Below are 26429 nucleotides of genomic sequence, written 5' to 3' on the forward strand. Positions count from 1 at the left end.
TTCTTGGTGGATAAGCTTTCTGAAAGGAAAATGGTATCTGTTGCACAATACACAAAAAAGCTATTTAAAAGATGTACCAAATACTTGTTTGAGCTAATTAGATGTAGTTATGGAGAAACTGGAACTGTAATGACTTGCTTTAAGCTGGAGCAAAAAGTCTGTGGCAGACTCAAGACCAGCGCTCGAGAAATTGCAGAGATTACATCTCTTCAAAAATAAAATATGATTCTGTGATGCCCAATACTGTGATTTGTCCTTTACGTTCAGTCTTATTATTTATATGTATCTGGCTCATCTTATTTCATTTAGTGAATTGTACTCTTTTAACATTTTTCAATTTCTCTTTCTTGGTTTCTTTTAGTCCAGGTAAATTTAACAAGATCTGCTAATTCTCTTTTCCATTTCAGTATATTTGTATTCAGTATGCTAAGTTTACTTTTTCTCACAAAAGCTGACTAACTGTATCTTCATGCTACCTATTTAGAAAAAAATCTCAGCTAATCAAAGTTTGGGTCTTCTGAGCATCATGTGTATTTAGGATGTATGACCCTTTTAGCTCACTTCCTCTCGTATTTGTCTGATCATAGAAAATGCTAGTATTTGAGTATACAATTATCCATCTAATTGAAATCTAAAACAGAATCTGTGAGTTTCATAAAACCAACAGGAGTTTTAACTTCATAAAAATGACAGGAACTTGAGACAGCCTGGCATGACTGCACTAGTGGGGATCTTCCGTAAGACCAAACATTGTTTGACCCACCGCAATCAATATGACATGAAACATAGTGAGCCTGCAGCCACTCAAAAAGTTTTATGGAAGAAGGAGGCAAGACAGGGCTCAGGAACATTTCTGTGTTTGGCATTCCAGCCAGATCTGCTCACAGCAAGGTTTTGGTAAGTTAAGCTATCCTTCCATGCCAGGCCCTCTCCAGAGAGCGTCTTGCCAGGAGACTTTTCTTAGCCTCCTGTGCTGATGCAAAGCACTAGGCTATAAAGCTATAATGTCTTGTCTTTGGAAGGTACCATAAGTAATTTTGGGAAGCCTCTACTATTCACCTCCCTTCAAAGTCTGTGTATTTGTACACATTTTGCTAAGGAAGTCTGGATTGGAATGGGAGGGTGAATTCTTATGAGGACCATCTCATGAGGTGGGTTAAGAGCACCTCTTTTCCATAAATTTGGATGCAAAAGAGCACTAGGAAGAGACCCTCCAAAACTAGGCAGTAATTAGGTAGTGAAGAGGGCATGCAGAAAGAGGAGGTGTTGTATGAAAAGCGGATTCGTTTCCTGGTGTGCAACCACCCAATAATCACACACTCGGGAGAGACATTATTTATTTCATATTTGCTCAAGGATGCATGCTAGGTGGTAATTCCACAAAGCTAGCATACCACACCAAAGAAAAACAATGTATTTATTCTGTTACATGATTAGTAAAAACCCACCTAAATTCACATTCATTGGTTAGTAGTCACCATCTCACCTATCATTGGCTAGTTATATTTAAATTAGCCTCGCTTGCTATGTAGATTAGCAGGCATGCTCCTTGCAGGGGCGGGGCAAGTTTTTCCAGCCTGGAACTGAGTCTGTGGCCCTGATCTCCCCCTGCCACCTTTACCTCTCCCCCAGTTCACGCTTCTTTGTCAATCATCCGGCCTTTGGCACCTTCTGGGGCAGGATGTTTCTTTTTATCAGTCACTTCCTACATTTCTTAGGTCCAATTATCTTTCATGTTTCTTTTCTCTCTGATGGACCTTGAGTATTCTCGCCAAGTGGGCAATGCCCACGAAGCATCCTCAAAACATCAAGGCCTAATCGTTCCAGGGTGTCCTTACTCTATGAATGCCAAGTGTGTGCCTTTCTGACTACAGCCTTACTTGTTAATTTGATATAGACAAAATAAACCTTGCACAAAACAGTCAGACTATTCTAAATCTCAGAGTTATTCTTCAACAGAGGCAGCTGTAAGAGGAAGAGGCTGATCAAGTGCAAGCATTATTCACAAAATAAACTGAACTCGGTGAAAAGGGTAATTTAGCGATAAAGGAAGTAGTACTTTTTTCTTCTACAGGAAACCAGGTGTACGTCCACTTCCCCACCGGCCCTGGGTTTTCCCGCTTCCTGTAGTTCGTGTTTCTCAAGAGCAGCCTGCTCCGAACCTGAGCGACTTCGACCCGGGGCGGTCGGTCTGATGACACGCACAGACCCTATGGGGGTGGGTTTGGTACCCAGCGGCGTGGCGACGTCTTCAGCTCTCCAGCGGACAAGCAAACGACGTTACCTTCAGGGACCATTCTGCGGTAGCTGCTTGCGTCGTACTGGTTTGGTGATTGCTGACGCCAGTGCAGTTTGCTTACCGTTGACTTTCCAGGAAAACGACCGCCGTGCGCGCGATACACCTCTCCCCTGGAGGCGGGCTCCACGGAACACCAACGGCCGCCTCCCTCCTCCCCGCCGCCGGGAAGAGCCTTCCACGCCCGCTCGTGGGTCTTGCGTTGGCAGGGCTAGCCGTGGCGTAGCGCCCTCGCCACCGGCAGCCGGCCCGGCGACCCACACCGCACTCGGCGGGCGGGGCGCCGGGGGCGAAGGGAGGCCCGGGGCCGGCCGCTGGCGGCCCCTCCCGCCCGCCGCCGACGCCAACCCACAAATCCCGCCCTCACGCCTTTCCCCGGTGCCGCGGCGGGAGGCGGGGCCGGGCTGCCGGAAGACCCGCGCGGATGGGCCGCGCGGAGGGACCGGTGCTTTTTCCGCCGCGGCACAATGGCGGGGCGGCCGTAGCAGGGCGGGCCGTCGGCGGCCGGTGAGTGCTCGTCTCTCGGCGGGTGGTGGCCGGGCGAGGCCTTCCCCGGCAGCGGGCGGTGTCCCCCGGCGACCGCTCCGCACCACCCCCGACCCCGGGCCTGGGCCGCCGCCGGCCCCTCCGCCCGCCGGCTGTCCGGCTGAGGCGGCGGGGTAGGGGCGAGCGGGACGGGACGGGGCGGGGGGGGGGGGCTGCCGCGCGACAGTCCGCCGCGCCACAGTCCGCCCCGGCCGCCTGGCTGTCCCCGCGCCTCCGCCGGGCCGTTCCCCGGGCCTTCTGTCGTTCGGAGAGCGGGTGGGGGGGCGGGTGCGGGAGGGACCTGGGGGGTGTTGTGGCCCGGTGGGAGGACTGGAAGGAGGGGTCCGGGAGCTGCCGCGTGGGAGCAAGGGAGCCCCGGCCCGCCCAGCGTGCTTCCTGCCTGGTGGTGACGGAGGTCGGTATCGTCACACCGCCGCCTGGGTCCCGTTGGCAACTTGGACAGGGCTGCCTGCTATTTCTGTCCCCGCGGGGAACCGTGTCGTCCCCCGGCTGCGCTTGCCGCTGACCCTGCGGGGCAGCCCACTCAACCCCCGCCCCGCCAGGCCGGCACCTCGCGTCGTGGTTGGGAGCCAGAGGCGAGTGTAAACTTGGACTCTCCGCTCCCTTCCAGTGCGGGGAGTATGGCGTCATCCAGCCTGGCGGCTGGGTGTGGGCGTTGCTTCTGGGGATGACTCTAAAACAAGCTGTTTTTAGGTCGCTCTGAAATTCCGGTTTGACAGCAGTTTCTTTCCGAAAATAGGGAGCGAGTTCACTTTTTGCGTTTGAAACTTTTCTTTAAGCTCTTAGCTGGAATACCTGTGTCTCCACAGTTGTGCATAACTGGCTATGAATTCAGGTCTTTAGGACAGGAATCCCACTTGTTTTGTCACTCATGTAAGAGCAAAAAAACCCTCTTCTGCTTAAGAGGGGGATAAACACTAAAGGCCTCAAGCCTATAGAAAGCAGACACTTGGGGCCTGCAGGACTTAAAAAAACTTTTAAGAAAATCAGGTACCCTACTCCCGTATTAAAGGCAACAGAAGGGCCTTTCTACCCTTTTCCTGCTGTTTAAGGGCTTCTTGTAAATGCCCTACAGCCTTCCCTGCATCCGTGTCTTTTGAAAGAGAAAACCTTTTTTATTTGGTTGCATGTGGCTATATTTAAATCATACAATATTCAGTGTCGATGTGACTGCTGGTGCTTATGTGTCTTTAGCCAGTCTCTTCCAGGTAATTCCCCCTTTCACAGTCCACATGGGTTTATGCTAACATTGGACTTACAGCTCCCTGGAAGTCTTTTACAGTAAGAACATGGACATGACCAAGTGCGGGGCGGGGAAGAGCAAATCGGTACCCCAGATGTTTTAGAGAATACTAAAATAATGTGAAATATGAGTGCTTAATACCAAGTTACGTGAGACCTCAGAATGCTGGTATAGGTAAAATGTGCAGAGTGGACTGGGAGTGCAGCATTGTTTCTTAATCTTTGTATCATATTTGCCTGACAGATAGATTGCTACTCAACTTCTACGCCTCTGTCTCCTCTGATCACAGTTTTCATTCCTAACACAGTGAACGGTGCCTACTGTGGGGAAAGAGGAATACTCAGATGATATAGAATGGCTTTGGGGCCATCCTTGTTCCTGCCTCCTACATACTCTACTTGCTACGAAGTTCCTTCAGTCATTCTTGCAAAGCTTTCCTGTACTGAGCTGAGACTCTGATGTGGACTCTTAAAAGTAGTTATCCGTCCTAAAGGCATCTAGACCTTAATGCTCAAAAAAGCCATAGGCTGTCTCTGCAATTTGTGAACCACTCATAGGTGTTAGACATTTTAAGAGAAGAAACCTAGCTGAGTTTTGAACTGCCTTTTGTTTGGTTGGAGCAAATTTTGCTTTCCACCAAGACTTGCTTGCCTTGATGTTATTACAGAGCCAGGGCTTTGATTGTTGAGGTTTTCATAACAAGTAATAACCAGTGTTTATTGCTTGATTAATTTTAAAATACAACTTTAACTTTTTAATTTCTAGGTGGGAATCACTAAATTGAACAGCAATAACCATGGGAGATGCTGCAAAACCTTGCTTTGCCAAACAAAATAAGGAACAGGAAATTTTACATCAGGAAGAATTAAAAGGAAGTCCCTTACAGAAAGACTACCGAGTCATGGATGAATATGGAAATGGCCATAGCAATAAAATAGATACCAGCCTGCAAAAGAAAAGGGGAACACCAGGTCATTACAGAAGCAGTCCCAGGCGAGGGCCACGTAGTGTTTTCAGTAGCCCAAATTCACTTAAAAACACAACTTACAGTCAAGGGTCAAAGTTAAATGATACCCAAAGAGACCAGATGAAGAAGTGGGTATCTGATGACCACCATGGTACTTCTGACAGCTGGAGAGAGTACAGATCGGTTGCTTGGATTCCTGTGCATAGCAGGGCAAGAAAGGACTCTTTTCATGAAGTTGAAGGTGCTGGAAACAGAAATGTAAGACGACAACTTCAGGAAGACTTAGAAGACGTGGCAGACATGCAGAAAGGAAACTCTGGTAATCAGCACGTTTGTTGCTTTTTACATAGCTATCCAGTAAAGTAGCCCTCTGTGTGTTTTGCTGAAAAGTAAAATTTCAAGATTCACTGTTAAAGCAAAAAGATCATCTTTATTCTGTCATATATTGCAAACTATTGACTGTAGTATACTGCAGCACTTTAAACAAATTGTTACAGCGAATAATACAGAACTTGTTTTATAAATTGTGTTGTCTTTATAAGTTAGTGTAGAAGTGGTAGGAGTAAGTAGACTGCGACATCTGTGTAGTGTCCCTGTTTGCAGTTTTCCAGGTACAATTTGATTGAATCTGTCAAGGCTAATAAGGGATGTTTCAGTTAAATTGATACAGGGTAGGATTTTGGAGCTACTCATGAGGTCTGTAACAACATGTCTTAATGAAGATTGAAAACAATGCCTTGTAGGTGTAGTGAGAACTTAATACTAGCAACGGTAATACAGCAATAACACAGAACTAACTCTCCATGCATATTGAACTTCTCTATGGACAGTTGGTACTAATAATGAGAGTACAAGCCCTAAGTGTTGAAATGCAAGGAAGAACAGGCTGAGGGAGGGTAAACTGATCAATATCATAAGGTCTTCATTGAATGCAAGTACTAGAAGGAAGTGTAAGTAGATCAAAGCAGAAAGAAGAGGCTTTAAAGAAGAGAATATAATTAGATAAAATAAGAAAGACTAAGGCACAAGTGAGGTGCTGCTAACATGGAACAACTGCCTGTTAACAAGAGATCTGTCTTCTTTTAGTCAAGACTGGGGGCCAAAGTCAGTATTGATCTGCCGCCCTGCTGAGAAGGAAAGCTGTTGCTGGTTGATACTGGGAAGTCCAGGAATTGAATGTCCTTTCCCTTGATATCAGCTGCCACTAAAAGGGTAAACTGTGAGCAGGTGCCCAGTGTCTCTCATTGTTAGAAGTAAATTGCACACTTAAACTCAACCTCAGATGAGGAGAGAGCAGAGTAGAATGCTTTTGCAAGTTTGTTCTCGAATTTGCTGGGTCTAATGAACTTTTTTCTGTGAAACTTCAGGAACTCACTGAAGTAGATTTTTGGAACCACCGGCAATCATACCTGAGAACTTATTCAGAAGTGAGCTACTGGCATATAGGAAAGGGCAAGCGTCTCTTAAAAGTGGAATTAAAAAAATGGTATGCAACTTTAATCTTGGGAATCTGTTCTGGAACAAATAATGTAATCTGCTATAAGTATTTGAAAGGTAACAGAGAGATGAGGAGCAGCAAACATGGATTTGTCAAGAAAAAAGTATGCCGAGTCCTTCTAATTTTATTTCTTTAAAATAGCGACCAGTCTCCTGTGGACATGAGAGAAGCAGTAGGTAGATACTGCTAGTACTAGTGCTGTAGTACTTTAGACACTCTTATGTGACAGCTCTGTAAGTAAACTAGAGGAAAATTCTCTAGATGAAATTAATACAAGAGACGTGCAGAGCTAATTACATAACTATACTCAGAAAATACTTACCAAAGATTTTGTCAAAATGATAGGAAGCATTGAGCAAGCATCTACGAGGATTCTGTTCTGTTCAATGTTTATTACACTATTCTGATGATGAATGAAGACAGCATGCTTATTAACTGTGTGCTTTTAGATTTGAATATTGCCATGGTTTAACCCCAGACAGCAACTAAGCACCATGCAGCCGCTCACTCATTCCCCCTGCCACCCAGTGGGATGGGGGAGAAAATCGGGAAAAGTAAAACTCGTGGATTGAGATAAGAACTGTTTAATAGAACAGAAAAGAAACTAATAATGATAATAACACTAATAAAATGACAGCAGTAATAATAAAAGAATTGGAGTATACAAATGATGCACAGTGCAATTGCTCAATGCCCAGTTAATCCCTGAGTGGTGATTCCCCCTGCTCCCACTCCCCCCAGTTCCTATACTAGATGTGATGTCACACGGTATGGAATACCCCATTGGCCAGTTTGGGTCAGCTGCCCTGGCTGTGTCCTGTGCCAACTTCTTGTGCCCCTCCAGCTTTCTCACTGGCTGGGCTTGAGAAGCTGAAAAATCCTTGACATTAGTCTAAACGCTACTTAGCAACAACTGAAAACATCAGTGTTATCAACGTTCTTCTCATACTGAACTCAAAACATAGCACTGTACCAGCTACTAGGAAGACAATTAACTCTATCCCAGTTGAAACCAGGACAAATATGCTGTGGAGCTGGTAGGAACTGAATGCAGAAAAGCAGGAAGGTCAATTAAAATAACTGCACAATTGGAGAAACGTCCCACATACAGGATGAAATAGAAAAGACATGCAGATGCCATTGTTTCAGTAAGAATGTCAACTGTACAAATAAAGGAGGAAAAGTTACTATAAAGTAGTATTTTTTTCAGAGAAGAATCTGAAATCGTAGTGAATCAGAAGATGATATTGAGTAGTCAGTGTCATGGTGTTGTGAGGCATGAAAACAGACTCACAGCCTGAAGTACTCCTTTTTCTCTGAGTCTGGTAAACTCAGTTGCAGTGCTCTGTCCAGCCTTGGCACCCTACTTGAATGAGTAAAATGGAAACAGTCCAAAGAAGAGCAAGAAGAATGCCAGGGTACATAGAAAATAGAAACTACACAAACTGTAAACCATCTCAAATCTTTCTGCAAAAGGAAAGGGTAGGGAGGCATGATAACAGTCTTTAGCTGTCTAGAAAGGTATTAAAAAGCTGATGTAGTAATCTGGCTTGCATCTTTCCAATAGATGGGACACAAAGCAACAGACCTAAAATTGAGCAAGAAAGGTTCAGATGAGGAATAAAGGGGAAGTTTCTAATGGTAAAGCTGGGGAAGTTTCTAATGGTAAAGCTGGGGAAGTACTGGGGAGATTGTCTGCGCAGCTCATGGAGTATGTACCTGAAGGCCTTTAAAAACAGGTTAGGTGAGCATTGCTCAGGATTGACAAAGTTAATTTCATCCTGCTTCGAAGCACAGGCATGGCATAGCTCACCTCTTGAGGTCCCTTCAGAAGCTTTAATTCTATGTCAAGAAGCAAACAATTACTAAAAATGTTTCTTTTAGCATTTCCTTTTACTTGAAATCCTTTATGTAGTGGTCACTTTGCTTTACCTTGATCCCTTTTTACTGTAGCTTACAAGGAAGGAGTTTACCAAATCTCTGATTTTTCTGCGGAAGCTTTAATTTTATCTTGTCTTTAGTACTTTATTTAGTCATTAACCTATAATTAGATTGTCACTACTGTAACTACCAAACATTAGAAGTATTCATTTACTTTGTAATTTTTTTTTAAAGTTACTTAGTGGTTATAGAAATAATTGGTAAGTAGGTAGTTGTCACATGCTTTCCTGCAAAGACATTATTTTAATACCCATTTTACTCCAGTTTCTGTCTACATTGATCAGTAAAAATGTAGTCAAACAACTGTGGCAGGTCTTAGGAGTTTGAGCAGGAGAGTCAGCATGGGAAATGGAAGGGATGTGTAAAGTTCAGAGACTCAGACTTCTGTTTCTGCTCTGTCGTGGTTTCAGCCCAGCCGGTAACAAAGGACCACGCAGCTGCTCGCTCACTCCTCCCGCCCCCCTCCGGTGGGATAGGGAGGAGACGGAGGAGAGAAAAGGAAAAAAAAACCTGGAACCTCGAGGGTTGAGATAAGGGCAGTTTACTGGGACAACACAAAAAAAAGGTTACAACAACAGCAACGGTACTGATGAAAGAGTATACAAAAAGAGTGATGCACAGTGCAACTGCTCACCACCCGGAACCCGACGCTCCGCCACTTCCCCCACCGAGAGTTGAGAGCGCTCTCCCCGGCCGCTCCCCATTTATATACTGAGCATGATGTCACATGGTATGGAATAGCTCCTTGGCTAGTTCAGGTCAGCTGCCCCGGCTATGCCCCCCCACCTCCCAGGTTCCTGTAAAAATTAACTCTATCCCAGCTGAACCCAGGACATTATCCACCCCTTATTCTATACCATCTACATCATGCCCAGATCTTACATTTTCCAATCAACCACTACCACTTTCCTTGTCTTATATATATATATATATATATATATATGTATATGGACACCACCCCCCCCCCCCAAATAGTATTCCCTTAGTCGATGGGCTATCCCTCCAATGTGTCCATCAATTTTATTTAGTCCATGACTTTGGGGCTCCATCTGTTGTAACACTTCTTCAGGATAAGAGAGATGGTGTGAGGTGTTAGGTTGTTGTATGCTGCCTCTGGAACTTCTGGCTGGTACATTTGGTGCAACCCACAGCCTTGGTCTGCAGGTCGAAGATGTTGATCTTGAGGAAATTGCTGGGCGCCAGTTCAAGTTCTATCACTGTTGTACTTGGCTCAGTTTCAAAGTCCATCCTTCAGTCATTTGGGTAATTCTTACAGTAATACCCTTGATATGGCATATAGACACTATAGATACAATGACATACATTGGCAGGTTATTTAGTAGTTAATTATCATACAGCCTAATTCACTGGCTATTCTCTCCCAAAATCAAATCTCCCTGAGGTACACATCGAACTTCCCCATCCTTCTGCATCACCCACCAGGTGTACCCAGGTCCCTGAGCAAAAACAACCCCTTGGATGGGTTTGTCTCTGCTTGAGGGAGGACTGACCCAGACTGTCTTTCCTAACATACTCCTCATGCGCACTACAGGGACTTTATCCCCTTCTACAGTATGTGGAGGTCTTGGTTGGGCAGGGTCAGCCTGATTGGCGGATCCTCTAGTATTAACTAACCAGGTGGCTTTTGTTAAATGTGTATCCCAATGTTTGAAAGTTCCACCCCCCATTGCTCTCAATGTAGTTTTCAGCAGTCCATTGTATCGTTCGATTTTTCCGGAGGCTGGTGCGTGATAAGGGATGTGATATACCCACTCAATGCCATGTTCTTTGGCCCAGGTGTCTATGAGGTTGTTTCGGAAGTGAGTCCCGTTGTCTGACTCGATTCTTTCTGGGGTGCCGTGTCGCCATAAAACTTTCTCTTCAAGGCCCAGGATAGTGTTCTGGGCAGTGGCGTGGGACACAGGATATGTTTCCAGCCATCCAGTGGTTGCTTCCACCATTGTAAGCACATGGCACTTGCCTTGGCAGGTTCGTGGGAGTGTGATACAGTCAATCTGCCAGGCCTCCCACTGTTTATATTTCAGCCATCGCCCTCCATATGACAGGGGTTTTAGCCGCTTGGCTTGCTTAATTGCAGCACGTTTCACATTCATGGATAACCTGTGCGATAGTGTCCATGGTGAAGTCCACCCCTCGATCACGAGCCCATCTATATGTTGCATCTCTTCCCTGATGGCCCAAGGTATCATGGGCCCACTGAGCCATAAATAGCTCACCCCTACGTTGCCAGTCCAGGTCCACCTGAGACACTTCAATCTTGGCAGCCTGATCTGCCTGCTGGTTGTTTTGATGTTCTTCAGTGGCCCGACTCTTGGGTACATGAGCATCTACGTGGCGTACTTTTACCACTAGCTTCTCTGTCCGAACAGCAATATCTTGCCACAGCGCGGCAGCCCAGATGAGTTTACCTCTGCGCTGCCAATTGCTCTTCTTCCATTGCTGTAGCCACCCCCATAGGGCATTTGCCACCATCCATGAGTCGGTATAGAGCACTGGCCACTTCTCTCTTTCAGCAATGTCTAACACTAGCTGGATGGCTTTCACCTCTGCAAACTGACTCGATTCACCTTCTCCTTCAGCAGTTTCTGCGACTAGTCGTGTAGGACTCCATACAGCAGCCTTCCACCTCCGATGTTTTCCCCCAATACGACAGGACCCATCAGTGAACAGGGCATATTGCCTCTCATTTTCTGGCAGTTTATTATACAGCGGGGCCTCTTCAGCCCGTGTCACCTCCTCCTCTGGCGACATTCCAAAATCTTTGCCTTCTGGCCAGTCCATGATCACTTGACAATTCCTGGGCGACTGGGGCTTCCTATGCGAGCCCGTTGTGTGATCAGTGCGGCCCACTCACTCCACGTGGCATCAGTTGCATGATGTGTAGAGGAGACTTTCCTTTTGGAACGCACTGGCAGTAGGGGTGCTAAGAGGAGCTGTGTTTCAGTACCAACCACTTCTGAGGCGGCTCGAACTCCTTCATTTGCTGCCAATACCTCTTTTTCAGTGGAGTATAGCGAGCCTCAGATCCCCTGTATCCCCGACTCCAAAACCCCAGGGGTTGGCCTCGGGTCTCCCCAGGTGCTTTCTGCCAGAGGCTCCAGGTAGGGCCATTCTCCCCGGCTGCAGTATAGAGCACATTTTAAACATCTTGGCCTGCCCGGACTGGCCCAAGAGCTACTGCATGAACAATCTCCTGCTTAATTTGTTCAAAGGCTTGTCGTTGCTCAGGCGCCCGTTTAAAATCGTTCTTCTTCTGGGTAACTTGGTAGAGAGAACTTACAATTTGACTGTAATTTGGAATATGCATTCTCCAAAAGCCCACAACACCTAAGAAAGCCTGTGTTTCCTTTTTATTAGTCGGTGGGGACATAGCTGCTATTTTGTTGATCACATCCATAGGGATCTGACGACGTCCATCGTGCCATTTTACTCCTAAGAATTGGATCTCCTGTGCAGGTCCCTTGACCTTACTTTCTTTTATGGCAAAACCAGCCTTCAAAAGGTTTTGGATTATTTTCTTCCCTTTCTCAAAAACTTCTTCTGCCGTGTTGCCCCATACGATGATGTCATCAATGTATTGCAGGTGCTCTGGAGCTTCACCTTTTTGCAGTGCAGCCTGGATCAGTCCATGGCAAATAGTGGGGCTGTGTTTCCACCCCTGGGGCAGTCGATTCCAGGTGTACTGGACACCCCTCCAAGTGAAAGCAAACTGTGGCCTGCATTCTGCTGCCAAAGGGATGGAGAAAAATGCATTAGCAATGTCAATTGTGGCATACCACTTAGCTGCCTTTGATTCCAGTTCATATTGAAGCTCTAACATATCTGGCACAGCAGCGCTCAGCGGTGGCATGACTTCATTCAGCCCACGATAATCTACTGTTAGTCTCCATTCCCCATTAGATGTCCGCACGGGCCGTATGGGACTATTAAAGGGTGAGTGAGTCTTGCTGATCACTCCTTGGCTCTCCAGTTGGCAAACCAGCTTATGGATGGGGATCAGGGAGTCTCGGTTGGTGCGATATTGCCACCAGTGCACCGTCGTGGTAGCAGTTGGCACCTGTTGTTCTTCAACCTTCAGCAACCCCACAACCGAAGGGTCTTGAGAGAGACCAGGCAGGGTAGACAGCTGTTCAATCTCCTCCGTCTCCAATGCAGCTATACCAAAGGCCCAACGGTACCCTTTTGGGTCCTTGAAATACCCCCTCCTGAGATAATCTATACCAAGGATGCACGGGGCCTCTGGGCCCGTTGCAATGGGGTGTTTATGCCAGTCATTCCCGGTTAGACTCATTTCAGCTTCCAGTACGGTGAGCTCTTGGGATCCCCCTGTCACACCAGAGATACAGATGGGTTCTGCCCCTTTATAACTTGATGGCATTAGGGTGCATTGTGCACCAGTGTCTACTAGAGCCTTATATTCCTGTGGGTCTGATGTGCCAGGCCATCGAATCCACACTGTCCAGTAGACTCGGTTGTCCCTCTCCTCCACCTGGCTGGAGGCAGGGCCCCTCTAATCCTGGTTAGAATGTCCGTTACTCACTCTTCGCACACGTGAATCAGAAGTCCCTTCAAGAAGATCAGAAATGAGATCAGCCCATCTACTGCGTCTGGGGGCCTGCTCACGGGAAACTGGAGCAGCAGTTTTCCAAGAAGAATCCTCTTTTCTGGTTGCTTTTTCTCGCAACTCCCGTACCCGTGCATCCAGGACTGAGGTGGGTTTTCCATCCCACTTCCTCACGTCCTCTCCATGGTCACGCAGGTAAAACCACAGGTTAGCCCGTCGTGTGTACTTTCTCTCTCCTCTCTCTTGGGCAGAGGAATGCTTACTCCCAATAGCTGCGATGCGGGCCTGTACAGGTGGGGAGGAAGACATATCCACTTTGAATTGCTGGAACTCTCGGGACAATTCCTCTACAGCCGAGACACAGGCCCGTAGGGAGGAAGAGAGACTTCCTTCGTATAGCCAGAGTTGGACAGCCAATTCGTCCACCGTTTGTCCATGGCCTTCTTTCCAGGACATTACTGCCAATGAGTTGGCATAGGTTGGTGGTGCGCTTCGTAGAAACTTCCGCCACATCGGTTGTGTGCGTTGGACTTCATCTGGGTCTGTGGGTGACTGCGCATTTTCTGGATCATTATAGATCACCTCCAGCACGGCTAATTCCCTCAGGTACTGGATACCTCTCTCCATGGTGGTCCACTTGCCTTGGTGACATGTAACTTCATCCTTGAAGGGGTATCTTTCCTTTACACCTAACAGAAGTCGCCTCCAGAGGCTGAGGACTTGTGTTTTTCTTCCAATCACCTTGTCGATGCCCCCTTCCCTAGACAGAGATCCCAACTGCTTGGCTTCCTTACCCTCTAATTCCACACTACTAGCCCCATTATCCCAGCATCGGAGCAGCCAGGTAACAATGTGCTCAGCTGGGTGGCGGCTAAAATCTTTTCGCATGTCACGCAACTCACTCAGGGATAGAGATCGGGTAATTACTTCAGGTTCTGCCTCTTCCTCCTGTTCTCGCGATGACCCTGGTTCATCTTCATCTCTCACTGAGCGAACTGATTTCTTTGTGTGTTTCTTTTTCTATACAGGGGCAACTGATACTGGCACAGGTTGGTTCTCTGGTTTAGCTGCAGTATCTGTCACCGGGGTTGGGGTAGCCACGGTGCCTGTTGCCCTGTTTTCCATATTTTCCCCCTGAGGGTGCTGCCTAATATCAAGCAGTGTTTGGTAGATACTGGCCAGGGCCCAGCACAGTGCAGTGAGTTGTACGTCTTTGGAATAGCCACAGCATTTTTCTTTCAAATATTCTACCACTTCATGAGGGTTCTGTAGTTGTTTGGGAGTGAACTTCCAAGCCACTGGAGGTGAGAAGTTCTCTAGATACCTGCCCATATCCTCCCACATGCCGTGCCACCCATGAATATCCAGCTTTGGGGCAGATCTCTGGCTGGTACTCTTAAAGAGCCTTTTTGTAGCCCTAAACAAGACCTGAAACGTATTCAGGAGGCATAGCACTAACAGCACACTGGCTTGCGCATCCCAAGGATATTCAAAATTCTCAAAAGCTGTTGTAATTAGTCGGAAGGAGAGAAGGGAGGCGAACGGACGGGGGGGAAGTATCCCCCCCTAACTTCCCCATGGATTGGCTGTAATTACCAATAAAATCCGATAGAAGGTGCCCGAAGTATGGAGATGATATCACTGCCTCATACAGATACCAGCTTAACCTCATGACCAGTGATGTAATCATTTCACAAGTCGACATTGCCCAGTACAGCAAAATGATAATCCCAGTCACTCTCCCAGAGGTGAGAAACGTAACTACAGGCAATACATAGAGCATGTAAGAACTTACAGAACACCACCATGTAAACAAATGAATCAACATTGTGACTAACCTCTATTTATCTAATATAAGAAATGCGTGTGACAAATTTGTTTCAACACACTCTGGCCAGATCTGTCGTTATCTCAGCCCTTCGTGCCCCATGTTGGGCGCCAAAAAGGACTGTCGTGGTTTCAGCCCAGCCAGTAACAAAGGACCACGCAGCCGCTCGCTCAATCCTCCCACCCCCCTCCGGTGGGATAGGGAGGAGACGGAGGAGAGAAAAGGAAAAAAAAACCTGGAACCTCGAGGGTTGAGATAAGGGCAGTTTACTGGGACAACACAAAAAAAAGGTTACAACAACAACAACGGTACTAATGAAAGAGTATACAAAAAGAGTGATGCACAGTGCAACTGCTCACCACCCGGAAACCGACACTCTGCCACTTGCCCCACCGAAAGTCGAGAGCGCTCCCCCCAGCCCGCTCCCCATTCATATACTGGGCATGATGTCACATGGTATGGAATAGCTCCTTGGCTAGTTCAGGTCAGCTGCCCCAGCTATGCCCCCCCACCTCCCAGGTTCATGTAAAAAATAACTCTATCCCAGCTGAACCCAGGACATACTCCTTGGACCTTCCTTTGGAGTACTGTCCTTGCAACATATTAAGTCTAAGTTCTGTTTATTCCAGCATAAACTTGTGCTGCTGCTGAGAGAAATATTACCATTCTTGTCCTGGTCCTGTTTACAACACTAGCACATGCGTGCTGCTTGGTGAACTGAATCAAACAACTGGTTGAAAAGACACAGTCAGGTTGTTTCCCTTTTGCCAATTACTAGAGACAAAAATTGTGGTCACAGGAAAGAAACTCTGTAAGTGTATTTGGTAGAGCATTTGTGTTTTATCTTTTTTTTAATTATTACAAATGAAAACATGCTGTGATAAGGGTTTTGGAGTCTGAGGAAGTTGCATAAACTTTCTCAGAAGCAGGGAACTTTACAAATTCCATGCATCTGGACATCCTATATAGCTGTTCAAGTGAAAGGTAAGATGTGATCTAAAGTAATGTGTGAAAATCTGGCCTGTGTATATTCATTCCTGAGATGATTTTTACAGGTATTCTCTGGACCAGTAGCAATTCCTGCTTCAAAATGATGACAAAGTTTGCTTAAAAGTAGAAGTGGTATTTACATTAATTTGTTCCAGAACTTTTGCTGTAAACATAACAAGCTTTCTAAGCACGTTTATTCTGCCAGTTTTATAGCTTTATTAAGCAATGTGTGCAAATACTTAGCAAGTTCATTATTTATTGACTTACATAGCCAATAGGGGTTATTTTTTTTCCACTTGTCTATTTAATAATGTGCAGGCAATATTGATCCATATGCAGGTTTAATTGAAAGGCGAGTGACATTAACAGGCTGTTATTACTGGTGATAATAAATTGTAGTATGTTAGCTAAGCCATGGCAGTGCTATATCATAGTGCTGTTGGCTCTTACAAATCATTCAGATTGGCCTACACTCACTAATTCTGTGATATTCGTAGTGGTCTATGGGTCAGTTCACTTTCTAGCTTGTTCCTCTACCTAAACCTGACCAGGCACCCTGAAATCTTTGGATATATTCTACCTTTTCATTATAAAGACATACAGGTATGTCTCAACTAGGCAGTGAAATCTATTGCATTTAGTTGGAGTTTTTTTGCCAGCTTTAACAAAACTAAATAAGGTTGGTGACTTCAGTGGGACAAATTTGTGTTTTTTAGTAGTTCAGAGCAAAGATACTATAGGTTATGACATAAATATACACACTTGCTGTTATGAGACTTGCAGAGAACAGATTATGAAACCATGCAGGGTAGAGGATTCATATCTTCTTTGACTCGCAAATAGTAGAATGATAATTAAAGAAAAAAAACAAACAAAATGCTGTGTGGTGCTCTGAAGTTATTTGACATATTTTCTCTTGTAACTCTTTATAAGAAATGAAGAAGCTTAGGAAGCCAAGAAGATCAAGAAGAACTAGGAAAGATGAGTATGATCAAGATGAAGTGGATGGTCCAGTCATAGATGAATCTGTGCTGTCAGCAAAAGAACTTCTAGGGTTGCAGCAAGCTGAAGAACGATTGAAGCGAGACTGCATTTATAGACTGAAGAAGGTGCCACTGTCTTTACTAACCTTTCCTATTTTTTTTGTCTGTAAATACAATATAGAGGATGCACTTTGAGCAATTTCTCTGACTGTAGCTAGAAAGTCTATAGAATTGATGTAACATAAAAAATGGGTGCTGTTAATGAATTGTCAAGAGAAGGCAGGTTGTCCTTTGGTTTTTTACTATAATAAATCTTGGTTTGGCAGCAATTTAAGCACAGAAAATGGCAGCTCCTTTAGGTCATGCATTAACATCAGATCACTAGACGCTGGGGCAGTGGACTAGAAAAGTTTTATTGTATGTTTGTTCAGTTAATATATTCTTCCATGGGCATTGGGTATTTTCCACTGTAAAAGACAAGGTGTTGGGCTTTATTGACCCAGTACCACCATTATTCTGGCATTATACTCGATGTGCTAACTTTTAGACTGTAAAACTGGAGTTAGGAAAGCTGAAGTGAGTGTTTGTGGATTTCAGAGTTACAGTCATTCAACTTAGCAAGGGTATTGAATGAAATGAAGGTAGTATATTTCTGTATTTTAGGATTTTTTACTATCTTTATTTTAGCAACCTCGAAGCTACCCATCAGCTAAATATACCTGCAAATTGTGTGATGTTTTGATTGAGTCGGTGGCTTTTGCTCATAAGCATATTAAAGAGAAAAGACACAAGAAGAGCCTAAAGGTGAGTTAAGGACAAGAAAAAGCATAAAATGCAGATTTATGAAACTGTCTTCACCCTACTAATGACAAGGAAACTGCACTGCTTCTAAAATGATTCTGCGTTTATTTTTCACCGTGTTTGAATCTTCTTAAAAACTATTACTTAGTGATACTGGTAAAAAGAGTAAACTTGGGACCTGCACTTTGCTTCTGCCCTCAGCTTTGGAATTTAATTTGTACTTTTTCATGCCTATTATTAAAAGAAGTCCTCATTTAAAGTATAACTCAGTAATATTTTGTTATTGATGATTGAACTGTAATAAAAAAGATGTACCAACTGACTCTTCTGTTTTGCTGTTCTATAATTCTTGTAGACTAGTTATGGGTATTCTTCTTGTTGAATATTTCATTGGCATATTTCAACAATAAAGAGTTTTGATCAAAGTCCAGAGCAATGAGGAGCAGCAATAGCAAATATAGTTGGTATGACAGAATTATAAATTATAACCTATATGTCAGGGTGAAGATTTCAATTCAGAAATACTGTAAAAGTTAAGAACTTGTGGAGTATTACAGATTTGTTTGTATGTAAAGGAAATAAGTTTGTTTTGAACATAAAAATAACTTCTAGCATAACCTCAATTTTACTGTTGATTTTTTTTTTAATTAAATATCTTCTGCTCCTTCTACTTTCTCAGCTTGAAGTTGACAAAAATACTTGTCTTCTGCAGGTTTTAATTCTTTTAACTCCTACCCTTTCCCACTTCATAGGAGATGAAAGAATTGGCAACTTTTTTTTAATGTTCCAAATATATGTATATATACCTCTGCACATTACTGAAGTTGCCTGGAATATCTAATTCTTTACATCTGTCACAGTTTGTCTCTTGATGTTCTTGCTTCCAATTACCTCCATTATCTGGAAAACCTGTGGTAGTGTTACTTGGGATGAGTTGCAGACATTCATTCTAGTGCATTAAGCAACTCAAGAAAATCATTAAAACATCAGTCTTACTATCTTTAAAGGAAAAGCAAGAAGAACAGCTGCTGACTGCTCTGCCGCCTCCAACACCTTCCCAAATACAAGCTATTGGTGTTGCTATTGAAAATGTAGTGCAGGAGTTTGGCTTAAATAATGAAGATCTAGAAGAAAGGCTCAACATTAAAGCAGTGATGGAAAACTTACTGCGTCAAAAATTGCCAGGTATTATTTGCAATTTGTTTTAAATGCTAGATATGCCAACTTAAAAAAAAACAAAAAACAAAAAACAACAGAAAACCAAAACCAGAACCAAATACCAACAGCTTGTGAAGTGAAAACTTAATTAAAAGCCTTGGCTAGCTAAATTCTAAAACAGTATATTTAGTTACTAGTCTGTTGAACAACATGATGTGGCAATATAACCCTGTATCAGAATTAAATTGCAAGGGTGCTCATGACCAAACAGACCTGTAGTAAAAAGTGAAGATGAACAGGACATGGGGGGCATTTGACCTTCATGATAAGCCTTTACTTAGCAACAGCATGGAAGGCAGGATTTACTAACAGGGTTCTGTGCTGTTGGAAGACCCTTCTTAATTTCCTGTGGTTATCAAAACTATATGTAGGTTTAAGATCTACTGAAAATGGTGTGAAGTAGCTACAGACTTAGAATGAGGTGTGGAGTAAATCCAGTATAATTCTTTTTGTTGCAGAGTGCTCATTAAGATTGTATGGCTCCTCCTACAGCAGATTTGGTTTCAAAACTTCAGACATAAACATAGATATCCAGTTTCCTGCCAATGTAAGTAGGACCATTTTATTAAGCATGTCTAAGTGGTTTTGAATGTTGCACCTTTATGTAGATTATGGTTTAAATATAACTTATAGCGTGGTGGTAGCACTTGTTATGAAAATGCATTGGGTAAAACAGCTATCACATTAAAATGGTCTTAAAATAACATTCCCGCTTCATACACCAGCAATGGTCAGGCAGTATAATACAGGTTTGTGTTTTATCAAATCGTCCTTCTGAAAACACTTAAAACATCTGTACTCCTAGCAGTTGTACAAGACAGATAATTATTTATCTTCTCTTACAGCTGGATTAAATGCTACTTCCATGATCTTGTTTCCATACTGACATATGCACATCAGAGTTTTTGATTGCTAGGTTATTTTTGAGCCATGAAACCATCTTATGTCATCTATATGTGAAGTAATTTATAGTCTTGATTTGTCATGCTAGTTGTTTCTAAATGTCTTTATGCTTGAACATTGAAAAGAAATTAAGGACTCTGAAAAGCTTTTGATTCCATAGGTATACCTCCTGTAGTTGATTTGGCAGTCCCATAGTTAAAACGTACTATTTTTTCTAGGAAGCAAAGGTGGAAATGCTGTAGGGAAAAAGAATGATCCAAGTTCATAAAGTGCATATAATTTTAAAAAGCTATGATTCCAGTCATTGACGTGAGGTAGATCCACTATGTCAGAAGGCAATCATACTTAAGCACACAGAAATAGTATTTCTGTTGGTGGGTTTTTTCCACAACCAAGTCTTTGATAGAGGTAAAAATAGCTTTACTTAGAATTCCTCCAGAATTTTTTTTCTTCAAAATAAGCAGAGTTGGTGTTGCTTTTGTTACAATTTAGCCATAGCCAAGGACTAAGAGAAGTTTTTTTCTCAGTTGCTTTCATTTTGTTTCTTTTTTGCTGCCCTCTGGAAGAAAAAGAGAAGTGGCCTAGGGGTGATGTTTTAAAGTTATTTTGAGTTGTGGGACATTACCTTTTTGACAGCTATGAAAACAGCTTTATTACTTATATTGACAGATGACTCAACCAGATGTTCTCTTACTTGTGCAAGAAAGTCTCCAGAACAGTGGTAAGAAAAAGTTGCTGCCTTCTCAATTCCTTTAAACTATTACTTCTTACTCTTGTTGAATTCCACCTCTGTTGAACAGGTAAACCACATGCTACTCTTTTTTTTTTTTTTTTTTTTTTAGAAAGATGAGACTGAAAAATACTGCAGAAAATAATACATTGACAGAACTAACTTTGGTTTGGTGTTCAGTTTTATGACTATTGAAGTCCCATTATTTGTGTTGATATGAGAAATTCCTAGTGGGTGGTTTTCATCTACATTATAAGTGAAGATGTCATTAAACTTAAGGTAGACTGTGCTGCCTTTCTTTCCCCAGCCTGCTGTTCTAGCCGTGTATAGTACAGAAAGTAGCCTAAGCTCTTCTAGTATGGGATCAGAAGCTTGGTAACATACTTTCAGATTGTGGTCTCTTTTCCTATAATTATGTGCGCATGCCTGTTAGTGCAGTGAGGCCACGTACAAACAACTGTATACAGACACATGGGTTTTTTGAGGTAATGAATACAACTCTGTGCCATACAGGCAAGTAAAGTTTAAGATCTTAAAAAATGCACTTACTCAAACTGATTCAGGCATATTCAGGCAAAAAAATGAAAAGATGGGAAAGAAACTGTCTTTTTTAAATGCAGATTGCAAAAAGTAGCTTTACTACTTTCTTGCCTTGCTTTATGCCCGCAGTTGGGAAATCAGACCATCTGGTTCCAAACATGTATATTAAACATGCATATATTTAATGACCTAGATTTTTCTCATTACAACCCCACCCCCATTGTATGTGCATCTTCCTGTCTGGTCAAATGACCATTATAGTCTTTGAGAATGGGGTTATTGTTCAACCAGACTAGAGGAATGAAGACCCAGATCCCATAAGAAGTTAGGATCTCTAATGTGTTTTAAAAGCAAGCAGTATTTGCATTAACATCTTGTGCAAAGCCTTTTTCTGTGAGTCAGACGATACAGGGACAGAGCATTAGGCGTTTGAGGTACCCCAGTGACAAAAGCAAGATATTTTTTCAAAGAAGTCAGGTGTCCAAATGGCTAGGTGACATCAAGAAAACCTTGTTGTTTCAGAATTTTTGAGTTGGGTATCTAAAATTGTTTCATAGTTTCCTTTCTACCTGGACCAGTGAAACAGTGAGGGATCAAAAAATAAGCCCAGTTTGGATCATTAAACTCCACTTGGAGAAAGGACTGCAGTGACATCTGTACTTTTTTAGTGTTAAGATAAAAATGTAGCTGAATTGTATTTGGAAACCTATATTAAGAATAAGAGGAAAAAAATAAAAAATCAAGCATAGTAAGAAGAAATTACATCATGTCAGGAAGCCTGTTCTATACTTATACCAAGCATGTCTAGATTACCAGGGAAAATAAACTTCGGTATTTTCTTTCTGTACTGACATAACACTCTGTTTTTTTCATCTTTCACACTAACATTGTTTTACAGATATCATTGGTCTGTCTGTATGCCTGGATTACTGAAGCCAGCACTTAACCAAAATATACCTATTTAATTTTACCTACTGTGTATATGAATTTTGTAAAGTTCCTTTTTTCCGGAGTATTTTCTTAACAGTGCTTATCATAGAGTGTAGACCATAATCTTCCCATCACATGTAAAAACCTTGCTTTAAAAGTGTGACAGGATTAATCTATCAGATGTACTGATGTATGTCTCAAAATAGTAATTTTACTAAGAAGTTGAAGTTCTAGCTGTACTCCTCTAGTTGCATCCAGTTCAACATATTTTTTGTCAACACCATGCTTAATGTGGCTTCTTCTTTTTCTTTCTCCTGCCTAGAATCTTTTACAGAAGTTGATGCAGATTTCCATGCTAGAATACCCGTGGTGGTGTGCAGAGAAAAGCAAAGGTCTTGGTTGTCACTTTGTGTGTTCTAATAGTATATAGCAATGTAAATTATATGTACCAACATCTGAAAAATGACGTTTCTGTACTAAATTATTACAGTTCCATGGATTTTGAAACACAAACTAACACTCATGGGCAAGTCATTCCTAGCCTAGAATAAGAGGGTAAGGGTTGTTCTATCCTCAGCTGTGTATTTCACAAACCCTTCAACCATTATGGCTTCCAGCATGTACCCTTACCCTTCCATTTGGAATAACTGCTTAAGCAGAAAGTTTCCTTCCTTATAGGTAATGTAGATACCACATTAAATTATGGATTTCTGTAAGGGCAAGATCAGCTTGCTTACCTTCACTACTATTTTGAGAACAAGTGAAAGACATTTTATTTTGCCCATTTAATGGATATCACTTAAGATTTATTAAACATTCTATAAACAGCTACTGATATAGAAATACTACTGGTTATTTGCTGCTACCTTGATCTTTCAGTGTTTGAAAATATTTCTTGTGCTATGCAAACAGCATAGAACTTTTCTAATGGGTGTGGTATAGGAAGATGGTTTTGATTCATGAAGGAAATTAGTAGTGTAACTTTTTTTTAGTTCAGTGAATTAATGTCATTAGAAACAAATAATTAAATTTGAATTGTATTTGAAAACACTTCTACAGACAATCATAATGTATATATTTTCAACCTAACCATAAATCAAACCGGTTTTCCGTGCTTATCTTAATATAGACATGGTGTCTTTATGACGCTGTTAAGTCTTTCTTTACAGCCTTCTACACTGTTTTGTGAGATGTAATCTGACCTATGGCTGTTCTTACAAAACTTCCAAGATCTTTTACTTTGTTTCTTTTTGGGTTTTAGTGGCCTTATTTGCAAAGTGAGTGCAGGGAATGAGAATGCTTGTCTGACAACAAACCATTTGGCTACACTTGGAAAACTGGAACCTACTGTAGTACCTTTAGTGATTGCCTTCAGGTACTGGGCAAAGGTAAGAGTCATTTGTATTCTCCTATCTGTGAATAAATATTGAATCAACATTGATATTATGCTGGTAAGACTGTAGGCGTGGTTTTTAGAAAACAGTTGTTGAAACAGTCTTTAGAAAAAGTGTGGGGGAAAAGGATATTTAAATTTTTTATAAATTGTAAATTTTATATAACTATCATTTTTGCATTAGAATGTTCCACTAAATTTCAAAAGTGGAATTTTAAGTTTCAGCCAGTGGCGTGCAGACTGTAAGTATCCTGCTCTGTTACCAAACAAGTCAGAGGAATGTATATCAAGTGGAATTACCAGTTTCCCATAAACTTAACCCATCATGAAAAAAAATTGAAAGGAAAAAGCTGCTTGTTTCCACATGTAAATGAAAACTTTATTGTGAATTAAAATAACTTGTTCCAAAACTTTGTGTGCCTGCAATTAAAATATGATTTAAGAAGAATGAAAAAACTTTTGACTTGTACTATATCTATGTAAAATGAGTCATCATTTTTGCAAATGTGCTGTATGCTGTCTGTTTTGCCAGTCTGCATCCTATGGCTCTTACACTGAAAATATTATGGTAGTAACATGACTCCAGTAAATATGCAGGCCTTGAGAACAAAATCCATCTCATAAGAGCCAAAGATGTCTGAGCTTCTGTCAGTATTTAATGTGACAGACTTCTGAACAGTAATTAAAAGAGTATTTTTCACAGTATCACTTGAAACCTTAATGACTACACAATTTATTTTTACAGTTGTGCTGTGTTGATCGTCCTGAAGAGGGAGGCTTGTCACCTTATGTGTTTGCTTTAATGGTTGTTTTCTTTCTACAACAGAGGAAAGAGCCTTTTCTACCTGTCTACTTGGGATCATGGGTATGTGTATTAATACAGTGAATAGTAAGAATGAGAGGATCACTCACCTGTGGTGGTGTGTAACCTGTAAGCTCCTTGCTATTCTGAGCAAGTCATAAGCCAGCTACTTCTGCAGGAATTCAGAAAGAATGTGAATTCAGCCAGACTACACCTGACCTTTGTATGCTTGGCTGTAAGGATGCAATTCACAATCGTAGTCATTGAGTTAAGTGCTCTGTTGCCCCTTTTGTGAGTAAGGAGAGCTGGGCATTGAATAATGCACTTCATAACAATCTACTTCCTCATTTCTTCAGCCTTTCTTCCAGACTTTTGAGAACTCTGAATTCACATAGCTACATCCCAAAACAATGTCTGGGATTTTGACATCTAATTCTTCAAAACGTAGCCCACAGCTGGGGAGCATGCTTGTTTGATATCTGCCTGACAGATCAGACTAGGGGTTTAGAGCATGTATTTCTTGGGTTTAGAAGCTGAGTGCGTCTTAATATCAGAAGTTGTATTATGGACACAAATCCAGAATCCAATTCTCCAGAACACCATCCAGGTGTTATATTCATGGCACCCACTTTTGTTCTTACAGTCACCTGTTATATTTAGTGTGCATGTTCCAGTTTCCATTACATGGACCTTGCAGTTAACAATTTCCTTCATTACATGACTGACTTATTCCTAAAGCCTCTCCACTCTTTGCACTGAATGAGAGAAACTTCCTATAGTATATGGTCATATAATTAAAAAACACTTATTTGTGGTTGTGTAATGTGCAAAGACAAGGTTTTATAACATACGGATACCCTTCCAAAAGCACTGAACTCTGGAGAGCTTTTTGTAGAGAAGTATAGGGAGAAAAGAGAAGCAGATTGGGGCTTATTCTAGGCCTGAAACAGCTATTTTTAAACTTTGTTCTGTTTTAATTTGGCTTACTACCATGGGGAGGGTAAGATTTAAAGTTCACATGATGTTTGGCGATAAGTTTCTTTTTTCTGCTTCCTTTAGATTGGAGGATTCTCATTAAACAAACTAACTAATTTTCATCTGAAAGAAGTCGAGAACAATGCTGTGATTTGGGAGCATAACCCCACTGATGATTCTGATTTGCCACAAGATACTTCCCCTAGAAGGGGCAAGGTCTGAATTACTTAATTTACTTCTGTAGCAGTCTAGCAGTCATTGCTGTTCTCAAAAAAAGAACTGTCTTCTATTTTTGTTTTGTGTATATGTTGCAAAACAACAAGCTGAGCTAAGAGGTTGGATTACTGCTTGATACAAGGCTTGCTATGCTTACTTCTTGGTGATAAGAGGCTAGCGGGAAACTAGTTGTTATTTCAAACTCTTTGCTAAGACCCTGGGTTTTAATCTGTTGGGGGAGAATATAGTTTATAGAGTAGGAGCAATTTTATCTCAGAATTAGTTTAAGCATATGAAAAATGTTTCCTCTTAGCTTTGAACTGTTCTTACAAATTATTTTATAACAACTTTGCAAGAAACTGTATCACTATATGATTGCATGTTATGACAGTTAACAATACAGTTTAGGCTTTGCTAAAAAAAAGGCTATATAATCCTTTCTGTCCAATTAGATTAGATGTGATATCTTCTTGGAAATTTATAAATTATGGCATAAACACTTAAATGAGAAATTGTTTTAGTCATTGATGCTATTCTTTACCATTGCTGCAGTCTTTCATTTTGAAGTTTTATAATTTAAGTTTATACTATCTCTTCCAATTTTTTAATTGCAGTTTTTATTGGAATTGCAGGAGTATAGAAGCAACTATAAATTTTGTAATATTACATTACAGATGAAATTCAAGGAAGTGTAACAGCTAAACACCTGTGCATTAAATATTATTTAAGCTTTTCTTCTCTAATTGACAGGTTCCATTAGTATTTGAATCAGGACAGCAGTGTTCAGCACATGCTGGTCAGCTCTGGGTAGAACTTCTTCGTTTCTATGCCCTGGAGTTCAATATGGCTGATTTAGTAATTAGCATACGACTCAAAGAAGCAGTGTCTCGTGAATCAAAGGACTGGCCTAAAAAGCGCATCGCTGTGGAAGGTATTTATATCAACAGACTTTAAAGAACTGTTAACTTTAATGTTCTAGGGTACTGTCTTGGCTATTGACATTATGTGTAATAACTTAGAATTTTTCAATATTGGACTGTGATT

General features: G+C 42.1%; 1 protein-coding gene across 3 annotated transcripts in view; it reads left to right on the forward strand.

The window, feature by feature from the left end:
• The first annotated feature begins 2690 nt into the window (after positions 1-2690).
• TUT7 (terminal uridylyl transferase 7) overlaps positions 2691-26429 on the forward strand; it is a 40725-nt gene continuing 16986 nt past the window's right edge. Inside the window, exons 1-12 of one of the 3 annotated variants that reach the window (XM_030003540.1) lie at positions 2691-2803; positions 4851-5371; positions 16828-17003; positions 17565-17681; positions 18686-18863; positions 19355-19443; positions 20469-20520; positions 22322-22391; positions 23261-23387; positions 24138-24257; positions 25254-25385; positions 26136-26316. In XM_030003540.1, the coding sequence (XP_029859400.1) occupies positions 4882-5371; positions 16828-17003; positions 17565-17681; positions 18686-18863; positions 19355-19443; positions 20469-20520; positions 22322-22391; positions 23261-23387; positions 24138-24257; positions 25254-25385; positions 26136-26316 (1732 nt within the window). In that variant the 5' untranslated portion in view covers positions 2691-2803; positions 4851-4881. Of the gene's footprint in view, positions 2804-4850; positions 5372-6419; positions 6539-15554; positions 15716-16827; positions 17004-17564; positions 17682-18685; positions 18864-19354; positions 19444-20468; positions 20521-22321; positions 22392-23260; positions 23388-24137; positions 24258-25253; positions 25386-26135; positions 26317-26429 lie in introns of those variants that run through there. The other 2 variants (XM_030003541.1, XM_030003542.2) reach the window with 2 other exon arrangements.

The sequence above is a fragment of the Aquila chrysaetos genome, chromosome Z, assembly GCF_900496995.4.
Source record: "Aquila chrysaetos chrysaetos chromosome Z, bAquChr1.4, whole genome shotgun sequence".
Classification (NCBI taxonomy): Eukaryota; Metazoa; Chordata; class Aves; order Accipitriformes; family Accipitridae; genus Aquila; species Aquila chrysaetos.